This window comes from Malaclemys terrapin, chromosome 3 (assembly GCF_027887155.1).
Source record: "Malaclemys terrapin pileata isolate rMalTer1 chromosome 3, rMalTer1.hap1, whole genome shotgun sequence".
Taxonomy (NCBI): Eukaryota; Metazoa; Chordata; order Testudines; family Emydidae; genus Malaclemys; species Malaclemys terrapin.
The window spans coordinates 154268303-154284230 of NC_071507.1; the positions used below are offsets into that span (position 1 = coordinate 154268303).

At 41.2% G+C, this 15928-nt stretch overlaps 1 protein-coding gene across 2 annotated transcripts in view; it reads left to right on the forward strand.

Moving 5' to 3' along the window:
* Positions 1–14407, forward strand: part of LMBRD1 (LMBR1 domain containing 1) — a 247485-nt gene extending 233078 nt beyond the window's left edge. For both annotated transcript variants that reach the window (XM_054022365.1, XM_054022364.1), the window contains exons 15-16: positions 12847–12938; positions 13106–14407. In XM_054022365.1, the coding sequence (XP_053878340.1) occupies positions 12847–12938; positions 13106–13225 (212 nt within the window). In that variant the 3' untranslated portion in view covers positions 13226–14407. The remainder of the gene's footprint in view (positions 1–12846; positions 12939–13105) is intronic.
* Positions 14408–15928: the final 1521 nt, after the last annotated feature.

Genomic DNA, 15928 nt, shown 5'->3' on the forward strand with positions numbered 1-15928 from the left:
ACGTTATAAAAATGGATTTGTGGGAACTGCTGTTTTCATAACCATTTTCAGGTAGCTGATTCAATGACATCAAAAATAATAAACATAGTGAGCACTTACGTGGTGTTTTACCGTTTTCAAAGAGCTGTTGTAAAATTAATGGCCAGGGGGAACAGGTGGCTAGATGACGAGCACTTCAGCTGCTACTGTCAGAGAAAAGAAAGGATAACAAAAAAAAATTTAATACCATGGCTGGCTAATTTCTCTCCTCCTCCCTGTCTCCCCACCCCAACAGAGGAAACTTTGTCATGTGAAAAAGACACAAGAACCTGGTATTTCTGGAAAAGTTATAATTACTGCTAAGTGTGAAAATTTTCCTCCTTTTCAACTTGGAGTCCTTGTTACAGTAGTTTCCTTTGAGGGTGAAATAGTTTCTTGTCCATTTTAGTAATTTATCTTCCTTAAGTAACAGGCTAATTCACTTCTCTGAAGAAAACCTTGGGTAAGAACATTGGTAAATTGAACCCAAAGACTGCTGCCATGCCAGAATGAAAAATTTCCATCAGTGGACTGGGAATAAAATACATTTGGCTTTTCTGGTAATTGTTACTATTAGAAACTGTAGCTATCCTTTTCTAGGGCTTCAATCATCCTTTTTCTGTAAAGCATCTGTCTCATCTTGTACCCTGAACCTTCATTGGTTTAACTAGATAATGCTGATAAAGCAGTATACTCTTTTCTTTAAGAGGTAGTATTTCCTTTAACTATCTCTGCATGGGTGCCTTTCCATGTCTGAATTTACTTCAGAGGGCCTAAATGTTGTGAATAATACTCATGACAGTTTCCATTCTGGGTAACAAGTGGTTATTTTAATTCAGATTAATGCAGTAATTTTTTTCCCTCACTTCAAACTAATTTAGATAGACTACTTGTATAGTCTTTCACAGCATTGAGGCAGTATCTACAGCTTTCTTATATACATGAATAAAATCTGCAAATTTGAGTTTTAAAAAAAACCTCAACTACATCTCTTAACATTTGGAATTTTCATGTCTTAATATATTCAAAATTTAGTAATATAATGGAGTAGTCTGAGTATAAATATCCTGTAGTATTCTTGCCAAATCCATAAATTTATACCATTATCTTGTTGAGTTTGACATAATACAAACATAGCCATAATTTGAACAGTTGAACTTCTGTCCTATTTCCTTAAAATATCTTTTGTAGGTCAAACAGGTCCAAAATACTTGCTGTAATTTGCTTAGCAAGATTACCGTAGAGACCCATCTGTAGGTCGCTTAGCAATTCTGCAATTCAGGTGAACAGCTGGAGGGCTGCAGATGGTGGGGAGACTGTGCTATCCCCATTCATTAGGTATTTTTCCACTTTTCAAATACAAAGCAGAGGAGGGGAGAGAGCACTATTGGGTAAATCCTACTCCATTTTTTTCTTATTGAATAGGATTTGATAACTAACAATAGAGGGGTTTTCAAATATAGTGGCACTTTACATTTTCTCTTTAATCTGCTGTCAAGCTGTCCTACAGTGGCTAAAGAGTGCAAGTATCAAGTTCAGGGCACACTGTTAAGGAGCAGGGCAGAGACCCTGCTTAATTAGTTGTGAGTTCTATAGTTCAATTTCACCAACCAATTATCAAATTTAAACTCCTCAGACACTATAACAGCTGTAACAGCTGGAGCCACAGACAGTCCTCTTGGGTACTCCAATCTATCTTGCCACCCAGGTAAGCTTACTTTTGTGATAGATGGTCCCTTAGACCAAAAATCACAGGTTACTCCCATTCCCAAAGGTACAGTCACTTACCCTAGGTCAGTTGTACCTTAGATTTCACACCAAACACAACACTTGTATCTGATCCTATAATAAACTAAAGATTTATTAATTAGGAAAAGGAGATAATTATTTACAAGGTTAAAACAGGTTAACGTTATCTACACACACGAGTTCCAATAGTAGCTTCTATAATAAGCTTTAGGGCTAACCGAAGCCATGCACTGCGGATCTTTTGCTTATCTTTAGTAACCCTTGCCCTTCAGAGTCCAAGCAGCATAAAAAACGCAGTTCTTCTTCGTTAGGGCTTTTTATTCCTTCCCCCCTTCTGCTTCAGGTTGCAAATTCAGCTGTTGAGAGGAATTCACTTGCACATCCCCTCTTAATAGAGGTGGGGAGCAATGAAAGTATTTTGCCCTTCAATGTTTTGTAATAGTTCATCTGGTGTTGACGGGTCTTCTTTTGTTGGGCAGGAGATAGCTCCTGTTGGAAACTAGTATTTCTTACTCGTTAATGCTTCTCTCCTGTCAGGTGATTTACAGTTACAGAGCAAACACTTAAGTATCACAATATCTGTATACCATATGATGTAAGGGAGATTAATGCATGCAACAATTTACAAGCATTTCATAAAGTCTAAACACATTCTTATAATGCTAATACTTATTTTAACAATACTAACACACAGATGAGCCAAACTGGTTCCAGCTATGTATTTGTCAGAGTTAAACTGAGACCTAAGGCCCTTGGCAGGAGCTGGCACCTGGTCTGTCAGCATCGTAACTTCACATTTTTATTAGGAATGGATGAATAGGTTCAGATAAAATAAGAACTCATAAAAACTCTTGTTTTTCTTACACAAACCAAATCTCAAACCTTTTCTGACTTTCTGAATTTGCTTCCATTACATTCTCATCGCTCCTTAACCATCTTCATTTGGTTGTGAGGCTTGTCTGTGGGTATGTCTACACTACGGGATTAATCCGAATTTAGATAATTCGGATTTGAGAAACAGGTTGTATAAAGTCGAAATGAGTGCGGCCACACTAGCACAGTAATTCGGTGGTGTGCGTCCAAGTACCGGGGCTAGTGTCGATTTCTGCACCGTTGCACTGTGGGTAGCAATTCCATAGCTATCCCATAGTTCCCGCAGTCTCCTGCGCCCATTGGGATTGTGGGTTAAGATCCCAGTGCCTGATGGGACAAAAAACATCGTCGCAGGTGGTTCTGGGTACAGCCTCACTTCCTCCCTCCCTCCCTCCCTCCCTGCATGAAAGCAACGGACGGCAGACAACCATTTTCGCGCCTTTTTTCCTGGGTGGGTGAACACTGCAGACTCCATACCACGGCAAGCATGGAGCCCGCTGAGGTCAAGACAGCACTCATGAATATTGCAAACACCTCGCGCGTTCTCGTGGAGTTTATGCTCAGCCAGGACCAGAAAAACGAGGCGAGGAGGCAGCGGCGGCGGCAGCGCAGCGACAAGCATGATGAGGACATGGACACGGACACGGACACAGAATTCAGTGAAACCACAGGCCCCGGTGCTTTGGAGATCATGTTGTTAATGGGGCAGATTCTATCCATGGAACGCCGATTCTGGGCAAGGGAAACAAGCACAGACTGGTGGGACCGCATAGTGTTGCAGGTCTGGGACGATTCCCAGTGGCTGCGGAACTTTCGCATGCGTAAGGGCACTTTCATGGAACTTTGTGACTTGCTGTCTCCTGCCCTGAAACGCCAGAATACCAAGATGAGAGCAGCCCTCACAGTTGAGAAGCGCGTGGCGATAGCCCTGTGGAAGCTTGCAACGCCAGACAGCTACCGGTCAGTCGGGAATCAATTTGGAGTGGGCAAATCTACGGTGGGGGCTGCTGTGATGCAAGTAGCCAAAGCAATCACTCAGGTGCTGCTACGAAAGTTAGTGACTCTGGGAAATGTGCAGGCTATAGTGGATGGTTTTGCTGCAATGGGATTCCCTAACTGTGGTGGGGCAATAGACGGAACCCATATCCCTATCTTGGCACCGGAGCACCAAGCCACCGAGTACATAAACCGCAAGGGGTACTTTTCAATGGTGCTGCAAGCACTTGTGGATCACAAGGGACGTTTCACCAACATCAACGCGGGCTGGGCGGGAAGGGTTCATGACGCTCGCGTCTTCAGGAACACTACTCTGTTTAAAGGGCTGCAGCAAGGGACTTACTTTCCGGACCAGAAAATAACCGTTGGGGATGTTGAAATGCCCATAGTTATTCTTGGGGACCCAGCCTACCCCTTAATGCCATGGCTTATGAAGCCATACACAGGCAGCCTGGACAGGAGTCAGGAGCTGTTTAACTACAGGCTAAGCAAGTGCAGAATGGTGGTAGAATGTGCATTTGGCCGTTTAAAAGGTCGCTGGCGTTCATTATTGACTCGCTCTGACCTCAGCCAAAGAAATCTCCCCATTGTTATTTCTGCTTGCTGTGTGCTCCACAATCTCTGTGAAAGTAAGGGGGAGACCTTTATGGCGGGGTGGGAGGCTGAGGCAAATCGCCTGGCTGCTGATTACGCGCAGCCAGACACCAGGGCGATTAGAAGATCACACCATGAAGCGCTGTGCATCAGAGAAGCTTTGAAAACCAGTTTCATGGCTGGCCAGGCTACCGTGTGAAATATCTGTTTGTTTCTCCTTCATGAAAACCCTCCCCCTTTACTGACTGATTTTCTGTAAGGAACCCACCCTGCCCCTTCCCCCAGCTTTCTTTCAAACCAAATAAAGTCACTATCATTTAAAAATCATTTATTCTTTATTAATAGATTAGAAAAAGAGGGAGGGAACCCGGGTGGTATTTGGGAGGAGGATTGCTGGGAAGGAAAAAGCCACAAAGAAAAGGTTAAAAAAATGACAGCCTTTTGCTTGGGCTGTCTACTGGGGTGGAATGGGAAGGTGTACGGAGCCTCCCCCCCCGCGTTCTTACACGTCTGGGTGAGGAGGATACGGAACATGGGGAGGGGGGAGGGTGGAACAGGGGCTGAAGCAGCAGTCTGTTTTCCAGCAGCCGTTCCTGAACCTCCACCAGACGCCGGAGCAGCCCCAGCATTGCATCCTTCATCCTCTGGTCTTCCTGCCGCCATCTCTCATCTCGATCGTCCCTCCTCTCCTCACGTTGGTCCCTCCTCTCCTCACGTTCACTGACTTCTTTCCTATACTTTGAAACTGTTTCCTTCCACTCATTCAGATGAGCTCTGTCACTCCTGCTGGATTGCATAATTTCAGAAAACATGTCCTCCCGCGTCTTCTTCTTACGACGCCTTATCTGTGATAACCTTCGGGATGGAGGAGGGAGGCTTGAGGAATTTGCAGCTGCTGTAGGGAGGGGAAAAAAGAGAGAATTGTTTTAAAAGCTACATTTTGCAGAACAATGCTTATACTCTTTCACGGTGACCAACACTGTTCACATTACATAGCACATGTGATTTCTGTGCAAGGTCGCATTTTGCCTCTTAATGCTGAGTGCTTGTGGCTTTGCTGCTAGAGATCACAGGTCTGGGCAACAGAATTCGGCTTGCATGCGGCCATGGTAAGCCATTGTTTTACAGCTTCTGCACCCTCCTTTCCCACATACCAAGCTGCGGTTTTTCTGTTAACATTCAGCAGCAGCAGCAGAAAACAAACTAACCACCCCCCCTCTCGCCATGAATTCTCTGGGATGATCACGGTACCCCTCCCCCCACCGCGTGGCTGGTATCAGGGAAGATCCCTGCAGGCACCAAACTAACCACCCCCCCCGCCGCCGCCCCCCTCCCGCCATGAATTCTCTGGGATGATCACGGTACCCCTCCCCCCACCGCGTGGCTGGTAACAGGGAAGATCCCTGCTAGCCAAACGCGAAAAACTCAGGGCCAATTTCCCATCTGCGCTTGGCTAACTGCAGGGAAGGATTTATTTTCCGCCACAGGCAAACAGCCCAGTAGGAACGGCCACCTCTGTCCCCTTAATTAAGTTCCCGTATTTCAACCAGGTTACCAGGAGTGATATCACTCTCCTGAGGATTACACAACAAGATAAAGAACGGATGTTGCTTGAATGCCAGCAAACACCGGGACCATACGCTGCCAGGCTTTGTCAGGCAATGATACCAGATTACTTGCTGCAAGCATGGCGTGGTCAAGTGTCCTACCATGGAGGAGGGAAGTACCTCCAGGAGAGCTTCATGGAGATGTCCCTGGAGGATTTCCGCTCCATCCCCAGACACGTTAACAGACTTTTCCAGTAGCTACAGACTTTTCCAGTAGCTGAACTGACCGCGAATGCAAAGTCAGGCAAAGTAATCATTAAAAACCGTTTGCTTTTAAAACAAGTTTTATATTTTAAAAGGTAAACTCACCTGAGGTCCCTTCCATGGGGTCAGAGTCTTGGGTACTGGCTTGGGAGGCTTGGGAGGGTACTTCAGTCAGGGTGATAAAAAGATCCTGGCTGTTGGGGAGAATGGAGTGCTGTGTGCTCTCTGCAAGCTCATCCTCCTCCTCCTCCTCCTCCTCTACCCCATCGGCAGAATCCTCAGGCGTCGAGACTATCCCCGACCCAGAATCCACGAACAAAGGTGGGGTAGTGGTGGCAGTCCCCCCTAGAATTGCATGCAGCTCGGCGTAGTAGCGGCATGTCCGCGGCTCTGACCCGGAGCGACCGTTTGCCTCCTTTGTTTTTTGATAGGCTTGTCTGAGCTCCTTGACCTTCACGCGGCACTGCTCAGAGTCCCTATTGTGGCCTCTCTCCATCATGCCCTTGGAAATTTTTTCAAAAGTTTTTGCATTTCGTCTTTTAGAACGAAGTTCTGCAAGCACTGAATCCTCTCCCCATACAGCGATCAGATCCAGTACCTCCCTCACGGTCCATGCTGGTGCTCTTTTTCGATTATCAGCCTGCATGGTTACCTGTGCTGATGAGGTATCTGTGGTCACCTGTGCTCTCCACGCTGGGCAAACAGGAAATGAAGTTCAAATGTTCGCGGGGCTTTTCCTGTCTACCTGGCCAGTGCATCCGAGTTCGGATTGCTGTCCAGAGCGGTCACAATGATGCACTGTGGGATAGCTCCCGGAGGCCAATACCATCGAATTGCGGCCACACTAATCCTAATTCGAATTGCTAAAATCGATTTTGGCGCTACTCCGCTCGTTGGGGTGGAGTACAGAAATCGATTTAAAGGACCCTTTACATCGAATTAAATGGCGTCGTTGTGTGGACGGTTACAGGGTTAATTCGAATTAAAGCTGATAAATCCGAATTAAAGTCGTAGTGTAGACCAGGCCTGTGTCTCAACTTGGGCTCACTGCTATGCCCTTTAATTTTCTCCAGGATTTACCTGTTTGTCATACCCCACAGTGTACCTCAAAAACTCCAAAGCCAGATATAGTGAGCATTGCAGCTTCTAGTGTGTTTTTAGCAGTAAAAAGAAAATGTATTAAAGGAAGCTTGGCAAGGTGGCTAGACTCACCCACTGGGCCCCACTTCTGTTATCACCATCTATTACTAGGGAACAGGGCTGCAGAGCCTCTTGTTCAAGAATCTGTGTCATGCAGAGAGGGGCCATAGAGTCCTTTGCAAAAATGAGAGGAATGAGTCTCCAGTGTACTGTCTTCATAGAATCCTGTATCAGTGAGGGTGTAAGAGAGCTACAGACAATCTTTCCAAAGAGCGCCCTGCCGACATCACAGAGGAATAGTAGCACTTCACAGGCTTAATGGATTGCTTTAGTGTGCTTATTTTCTGGTTTGAACTAGATACTGTCATTTTAGCTACTGACTTTTTACTAAATATAACAATTCTGACAGAAGAAGTTAATTTCTTACATAAGTATTTAGAGAGGATGTCCAGTATACCAGAAAAGAAAATAAGGGAGTCCATACATTTTAGTAATGTTTTAAAATGAGTTCATAGAGATAAGTCATGTCTTTTCTACAATCCCGCAATATTTCTCAGTGGAGATTAATATGAGAGTCTTTGCCTTTTTGTGCACTGCACATCCTTCTTTTGTTTTTGTTTTTTGTTTTTTTGTTTTTTTCTTTGTGGCTGTTTAAAGCTGCTGCTCTAAAGACCTGTTCTTTTCTCTAATATGTTAAGTATGGTCACAATGCTTCTTCATCTGCACCAGTTTTATTCTCTCTTCCTATCTTATTGTTTCAATGATTAGATTTAGAATTTACTGTAAATCTTTGTGTATGAAGGTAATTGCTGCTGTTTTAAGCATCCTTTCCATATGAAGAGGGCATGAGGGTGCTATCATTTGTTAGCTTTCATCAACAAATGTTTTGACTTTCCTATAAGGTAAATATACCTCTAAAATAATCCTGTTCCTTTTAAAGCAGACTGACCAGACAACATGGCTTTGTAAATACTCCTCCAGCATGCTGTAAATGTTTGCTTTCACCAAAGAATGTTCCTGTTTTTTCCTTCTAATTCTTTATACTTCATCCATAGGCAAATCCATGGGTGCAGTAAATTTTATAGACTCCTCTGTTCCTCAAAACAGATAAACTACTGACCTGTCAGTACAATAGACTGCTGACTCTGATCTTAGCTGGTCCATAGCTTTGCTTCATAGTGCTTTTTGTATTGTTTAGATTATAATGGAAGTAAACATGACCATTGCATTTCATTAGCTGTCCCTTGAATAGCCTCTACAAATTCCCACTCTTGGTTGAGTTCATCCTTGAAATGAAGCTGGAACTATTTGGAAAGCAGTAATTGCTGTAGCCATGTGTTTTCCGGAAAGGGCGATGTTCTGGCAGGCAGTGTAAGCAGAAATTAACTTCCAACATGGATGATTTAAAAGGGCTTGGTAATTCACTTTCATGTATTATTTCAGCAGACATAAAAACTTATATAGAGGTATCTCTTCACAACAAATGAAAATGACATGTTAAAATTGTGGTCTGGGGAGGAAGTGGCTTTGGTTCCCTGACCAATGCAACTTCCCTAGACTATAACCTGGGTATTCTCTCCAATAGCCCCAATTTCAAAAGTCATCAGGAATAGAAAATAAGACCAAAACTTGGGCACTATTAATAGTTTCAAACAGATCTCTTCAGTTATTGCATTCAGTCCCCTAGGTTTGGCAGCAGAGTTCCCTTCTCAGCATCCAAACAAATTTATCCAGTGGAAATGGAGAGATTACCTTTCTAGTCCATACAGAGGCGAGTTACTTCAGTATTCATATTCATACGTTATCCTGACCTATTCTTTGAAAAATAAAAATGTACTGAGCACAGACAAAGATGCAATCACATATGCCAGATTCCCATTCAAGAATCTTTTGTACTTGGTCATCCAAAGATTCCTGAAATGCTTACTTCACTGTTTCCCACCTTCAGTGCCTTCTTGTGGTTTAAATCTAGTTCTTGCTAAATTTATTAAACTTCCATTTGAAACTCTGGGAAAATATTCACTGTGTAATTTTTTTCTGAAGGTTGCATTTCTCACAGCAATAACATTGGCCCAGAAAATCAGTGACTTGCAACCCTAAGGCCAATATTCCTTACCCAGTGTTCCACAAGAGCAAGTTAGCTTTACTCCCACATTCCATTACAAAATTCTAAGTACTGTGATCTCTGAATTCCGTATAATCCCAGTCCATTGGTTTATATGTATGTTAATTTAAGCAAGATTTGTTGCCTCGGAGCACCAGGTACTTTTTTTAGCAAGATGTTAAGAGTTTTGAGTTATTATTTAGGTAAGACTACAACTTTTTTAAATCTGAGATTTGTAGCAGATGGATAAACATGCAGGAGGGAAACAGTAAACTTTTTTTTACAAATTTGTCATGACGCTTTCTCAGCACTTGAAAATCTTAGGATGTATTGTACCGGGTCCAAAGCTTCTTCAGGATATGCCAGGATTCTATCTGGTATGATATACAAGTCTTCTCCCTGGAATCGGGTTCATACACTTACACAATATTAATTTCTTGACTTTACCAATTCAGGGGAGCAGTCCTACAATCTTTGGTTTAGTTGATTAACTCACAGTAGCGTGAGGAGAATCTCCAGAGAGGTTGTATTTGTCCATACTCCGTGGGTATAACACTCCATGGGAAATGTTACAAGATCTTTTACACCCACAATTGGCCAGGATCTCTGTTACGAATCTTGCAAAAGACAAACACCTCAACAGCCCTTAACTCCTAGGTTCACTATCAGAAGGAAAAGCGCCACCTGCTGAATCACAGTTAATTCATTTAAAGAACAGGCGTACTTGTGGCACCTTAGAGACTAACAAATTTATTTGAGCATAAGCTTTCGTGGGCTACAGCCCACAAGTACTCCTGTTCTTTTTGCGGATACAGACTAACACGGCTGCTACTCTGAAACCGGTTAATTCATTTGTTTCATTTTTCACATTTTTGTCTTCCTTCTGTTCATTCCAATCTCCTTTACCTTAAAATAGTCATTCCCTGTGTATTATTGATCTTTTTGTTCTCACTTCCATAGCAACTCACTTTAATATTCTGCTCTTACATGTGATTTCACATTACTTCAGTTTTCAAAATAAAATACACAAAATCAAGCTGAATTTATTCTTTTGTATAATTTATGGGGATGAAGGGTGGACTGAAATACATTATATGGGTTCCAAACTGCTGTTAACATATGAACTGCTCATCCCACTGGCCAGGGTGTGTCTTTGATGGGATCTGCAACTCTGGAGAGACATTTTCTGGGGCCAGGAGAGAGAGGGATCTCCACTGGGAGCAGCTGAAGCAGTATTCTATATGCCCCCTCCTTTTTTTTTTCCTCTCTCCTCTTTCCTTTAGTGTGTGGGGCAGCTGCATCTCTTCTCCCTTCCCCACCCCATGCCTTCTTCATGTTGCAGGTTATTGGAGATCACGTGCACCTGGGCCTCCAGGGCATGTTCTGCCCAATGCTGCTGCCATTGGACAGTGGAGGTGGTGCTAGGGCTGGGTGACTGGTTCTCACATTCTTCTGGAATCTTAACATATCAGGGATGCACTGCTCATCAAAATAGTAGAACTATTAACCAGTTGGCATGGCCTTCACGCTTCACACTTGCCCTCAGATTTATAGTAGACTGGGGTCATTGGTGACCATTGGGAGAACCACACTGGAATAAGCCTGCTGAGTGTTCTGGGATGATTATGCCAGTTAGTTAAGTTTTAAATAAAGTTGTAGCCTCTGCATTTAACCATGCTATAGTGTCTGTGTCTCATGTTTTCTGTGTCTGTTTCATTTCCATCAAAATGTTGAAACGAAACACTTGGATATTTCTGAATTGAAACTTTTGGAATTACTGTGATGTGGAAAACTTTGTTCCCAGGGAATGGACATGCTGAATTTCCTCATCTCTAGGAAATATATATAATTTGATATGCAAGAACACAAGTTCTTATATAGGAAAAGTGAATATTTTGGTGACTTAATGGAAATAAATAGCATTTGAATAAACCTTCTGCAGCATTTTGGGATCAGTAGAAGATGATAGGTCTATTATGTAGTCCCTTGTGGGCAATCCTATTAATAATTTAACGCATTATAAAACCAGAAAAATGGGGTAATGTCTATTACTTTTGACTCATCGCTAGTTCTGCATCTGCTGTACACAACTTAAATAAACACTGGAGGTGGTCACATTTTCACATCCATATAAATAAATGACTACAATCCCAACTGTTTTGTTTTTCAGAAATGGCAAGTCTTTAATAAGTATCTTGTAAGAATTAACAGCTTTCCTTAAGGAAGAACCTGTTTTACACTGGTTAATAGTTGTTCTACTATTTTGATGAGCAGTGCACCCCTAATATGCTAAGATTCCAGAAGAATGTGCACAGCTTAAAGTCACCGAATTTTTTTTCTGTTTTAAAATGTATGGGAATTTGAGCAAATATACAGAGAATGTAGTTGCATCTTCCCTACCCAACAGCTAGACAGCAAGAGAATCTTGTTTGTTTTTCGGCCAGATCTAGAAGCCAGTGCTCTCTAATTTAGAGACATACGTTCATGACACAACTTGTAGTGAAAATTCATAATTTTATTAAATTATACCTTCACTTAAAGCCAAAAATCTTGTTTTCCTCCAAAAAAATTGTAATAGAGAGAATCTTTCCATATGAAAATTGCTTTTTTTAGTTACCATTTATTAGTAATAGTACAGTTGCACCCTAAAGAGCTATCAGTCTGAGGCCCCAATCCTACAAACACATATATTGTGCATGTGAGTAGTCCCATTGGCTTCAGTGGGCTTATTAGTGTAAGTAAAGCTAAGCATATACGTAAAGGTTTGCAGGAGTGAGGCTGCAGTTAAGACAGGATGCAAGAAGTTCATGCAACACACGTGTGAAGGGAGTGCCTCAGTATTGCCTACAGTTATATACGTGGAAATAACTTGTTCAGTAAGCAGACGTATGTCTTTCTGTGTTTCTTTCAGAATGTAGTGTGTTGTGGGTTAAGGATTTCCCACACAGGCCTACTTGCTCTCCCCCTAGGGTCTGGACAGGCTGTAATGGGCTAATTCTATATCAAGATAGTCTGTTGAATCTGTAAAAAATCCATGACTTTTACCTTTTGTTTCTTCCTCCAGTTCTGCTTCCCGAGCATTCTTAAAACCTACCGTATTGTTTTGGAGGGATGGTGGGGATTTAATCAATCCTGGTGGCAGATTTCTAGTCCGAATCAGACCTCTGCTTTGTTGCGGTCATATAACCTCTCATATATGTCTTTGCTGTAGCAGAATTCAAATAGATAACTGGAATTTTTAAAATCAACTTTGGGTTGAGCCTGCAAACATGTATAGTTTCAACCAATAGATTTTTTTTTTCAGACAAGTGTATGTAATTCTCTGTGAAACTGCATTATTTTCTTTGTAATTATTGTTTCCTCAGAATAAATTATTCCATAACTATAATTAGCTTGTATATCATTGTATCTTTAAGAGAAGACTGTCTATTTTGAGCAGAGTAGTAGATTTTTGCTATATTTTTAATATTAATCAGTTTACTGTTAGCTGTAATTCCAGAAGATTTTACTATACCATGAAATACACACATTGGAATAACCATTTTGTCTGCTTTATTTTAGATCAGTGCACTATTACTCGGACCTACCTTTTCCTTCATAAGTTTTGGTTCTTTAGTGCTGCCTATTACTTTGGGAACTGGGCATTCATTGCAGTAAGTAATCTGACGTAGAGATAATTACAAATCAAGTTGAATGCTTTAACATAAATTGTAACTCTCAGGTATTTGCATCACGAATGTGACATTTAACTTTAAATACATCGCTTTCATATTCTTAAGTGAGATCGAGTAATACATATTACACTCATTTAAATTCACAGGTCTTTTTAATCGGATTAATTGTGTCATGTTGCAAAGGGAAGAAATCAGTCATTGAAGGAGAAGTGGATGAAGATGATTCAGACATAAGTGATGATGAACCATGTGTCTATTATGGTTGACAGCCTTTTGTCCTAAAGGTTAACAAAAAATTGTAATTTAAAATTGTCTGAAAGTTGTGTTTATGTGGAATTTTAATCCAAATGTTAAGCAAATTCTCTCGCTTGTGGTAAAAATAAATTGAGAGAGAAAGTGGCAATATTAATTTAAAAGGGGTGGAAAACTGAATATTTTTTGTTTCCAGAAGAATACATCACTGTATCATAGCAGAACTATTATTGAAATTGGGTTGGAATAATATATATAAAATGTACTGTTTTTATGATGGAATGCTTATGTGACATGTTTTCTAATGTACAATTTGATATTGTAATTACAGTTGATAATATTTCAGTTAATGTTGCCCTCTGTTATTAGTTTTTGGTTTCTTAAATTTCTTTCATGTCTGACTTGTATGATTTTTTTACAGCAAGATTGAATTTATAGGGAATTACGTTTAAAAATCATACTGAAACAGCTGGTAAACAAACATTGCTTGAAAGACTCAGCTAAAGTTCCTTCACTTTCCAGAAGTGTGGCAATTTATGTATAATTAATTTTTGCAATAATAATTTCACTGCCATTACTGTGATATGCATATAAAGTGATAGTCCATGAGATAGTGTTTAGCTTTACAGGAATATCTTTAAATGTACTAAAAATACATACAGTGAGCTCCAGAGTTCATTCCCAATATGCTAGGAATAAACAAGTTGTGTAAACTTCCACTGTTTCTGAAGCTTAGCCACGACTAATTTCCATTTTCTAAATCACTGAATTTTGTGGCAACCTGGGTATAGCCTTTGCTCTGTTACTCTGATATGTGAGAAGTTAAACATATTATTCCATATTAACCATACTATACAGCATCTTGGCAGTGTTTCTTCAAAATGTTATAAGATCTAAAACTGTTATGTGATTAAACTCTTTACTGAGTAGTATTAACCACATGGATTAATTAAAACATGAGGTTAATTATGGTACTTCTATTTTTTCAGAATATATTAATACAGATTCTCTGGATTAAGACTATTTTCCCTATCTGAAATATAGTCAGTATAATCATTGTCATTTTAAACAAGTCATTAAAAATGAAATACAAACATAATTGTAACACTGTAAACATTAAAAAGTGTAATTCTACTAAACTAGATGTTTTCTTTGTATACTATTTTGTAAAATAAACTTACAATATCTTAACTATACCTTCTTCTTGAGTTCTTCTTTGTAAACCAAAAATGCATTTGTGCTATCAAGTATCCTTTAAATATTGACTTTCCATGGGTTATTACCATTATTTCTTTAAAAGTGCAGACTTGCCAATTCCTAAAAATAGTGCAAGAGATAAAATGCATGAACTATAACAGTACAGTAAAAGCTGTGTTATCCAGCATTTTACCACCCGGAAAGCTCTATAAATCAGCATTTCTGATCTTCATAGAAAGTCCGGTTTATAATCTGGTTGGCGCAGGGCTGGTAGGCTCCCTCCCTGGCACTGGGTGGCTCCCCGGAAGCAGCGACATGTCCCTGCTGCTCCTAAGTGGAGGAACAGCCCATGAGGGGTTCGGAGTGCAGGAGAGGGTGCAGGGCACAGGCTCTGGGAGGGAGTTTGGGTGCAGTAGGGGGCTCAAGGCAGGATGTTGGGGCTCGGGAGGGTGCGTGGTGTGCCAGATCTGAGCCCACCCCAGGCAGCTCCCTGCAAGTGGCGACATGCCCCCGCTGCTCCTAGGCAGAGGCATGGCTAGGCGGTTCTGTGCGGTGCTCCCGCCCCAAGCACTAGCTCTGCAGTTCCCATTGGCTGTGGTTCCCAAGCCCCCTCCCACACTCAAGCTCCCTCCCAGAGCCCTCACCCCCTCCCCTGATCCTCTCCCACACTGAAACTCCCTCCTCTTAGTTAACCAGAAATTTTTACTTACTAGTACCCCTCAGTCCCCTAAAATGCTGGATAACAAACAGTGCTTAGAAATATAGTTCAGGTAATCTTTGTAAGATTAGTAATTGTTACCTAATTACCTTGAAGTTTACAAAAGTAATTTATTAACTTGCCCTCTCTAGTTCTTACAGTATTTTAGAAGCAGACAGTCTCCTCTTTTATTACCCCAGAAATAGGCTACATATTTGTTACTGCAGTACTTCATCACACCAGGCCTTTATAAGAACTTTTGAATTTTAATCTGTCAGCTGTGCCATTTCCAAACAAAAGTCTTAGTTGAGAGACTGTTTAGATGGAGACTGTATTAACCTTTAAAACAACTTTAGTTGAATTCTTTAAAAAGGAACAAACCAAGAAATAAAATACCATAAATTCTGGGAAATTTTAATTGAAGTTCAAGCACCAATCCACTCTAACCCTATATCTCCATCCATGCTCCACCCACTAGGCTGAAGATGTACTGGGACTGTGTTAGGGCACATTTTGGTCAGACCCTTAAGATCAAGTCTAGTACTTGAAAAGATTTACAGATCTGTTGGCAAATCTGCTCATCTCATTGTTGATGGCAAATTTGCCTGCTGTCAGTGAAACATTGAAAAAAGCAAAATTAAAGAACCTGTTCGGATGTGCTGTTTTACAGTGGGGTCTATGGGTTCAGTTGCATTAGATGATAGGTTATTTAACCTTACATTTGAAGCATTAACAAAATGGGTAGTACTGTCCATACCTACCTGTGAGAAAATCTGCAAAGAGTAGGAGGAATGTGGTGTGGAACTACTCCATTCCAATTCTG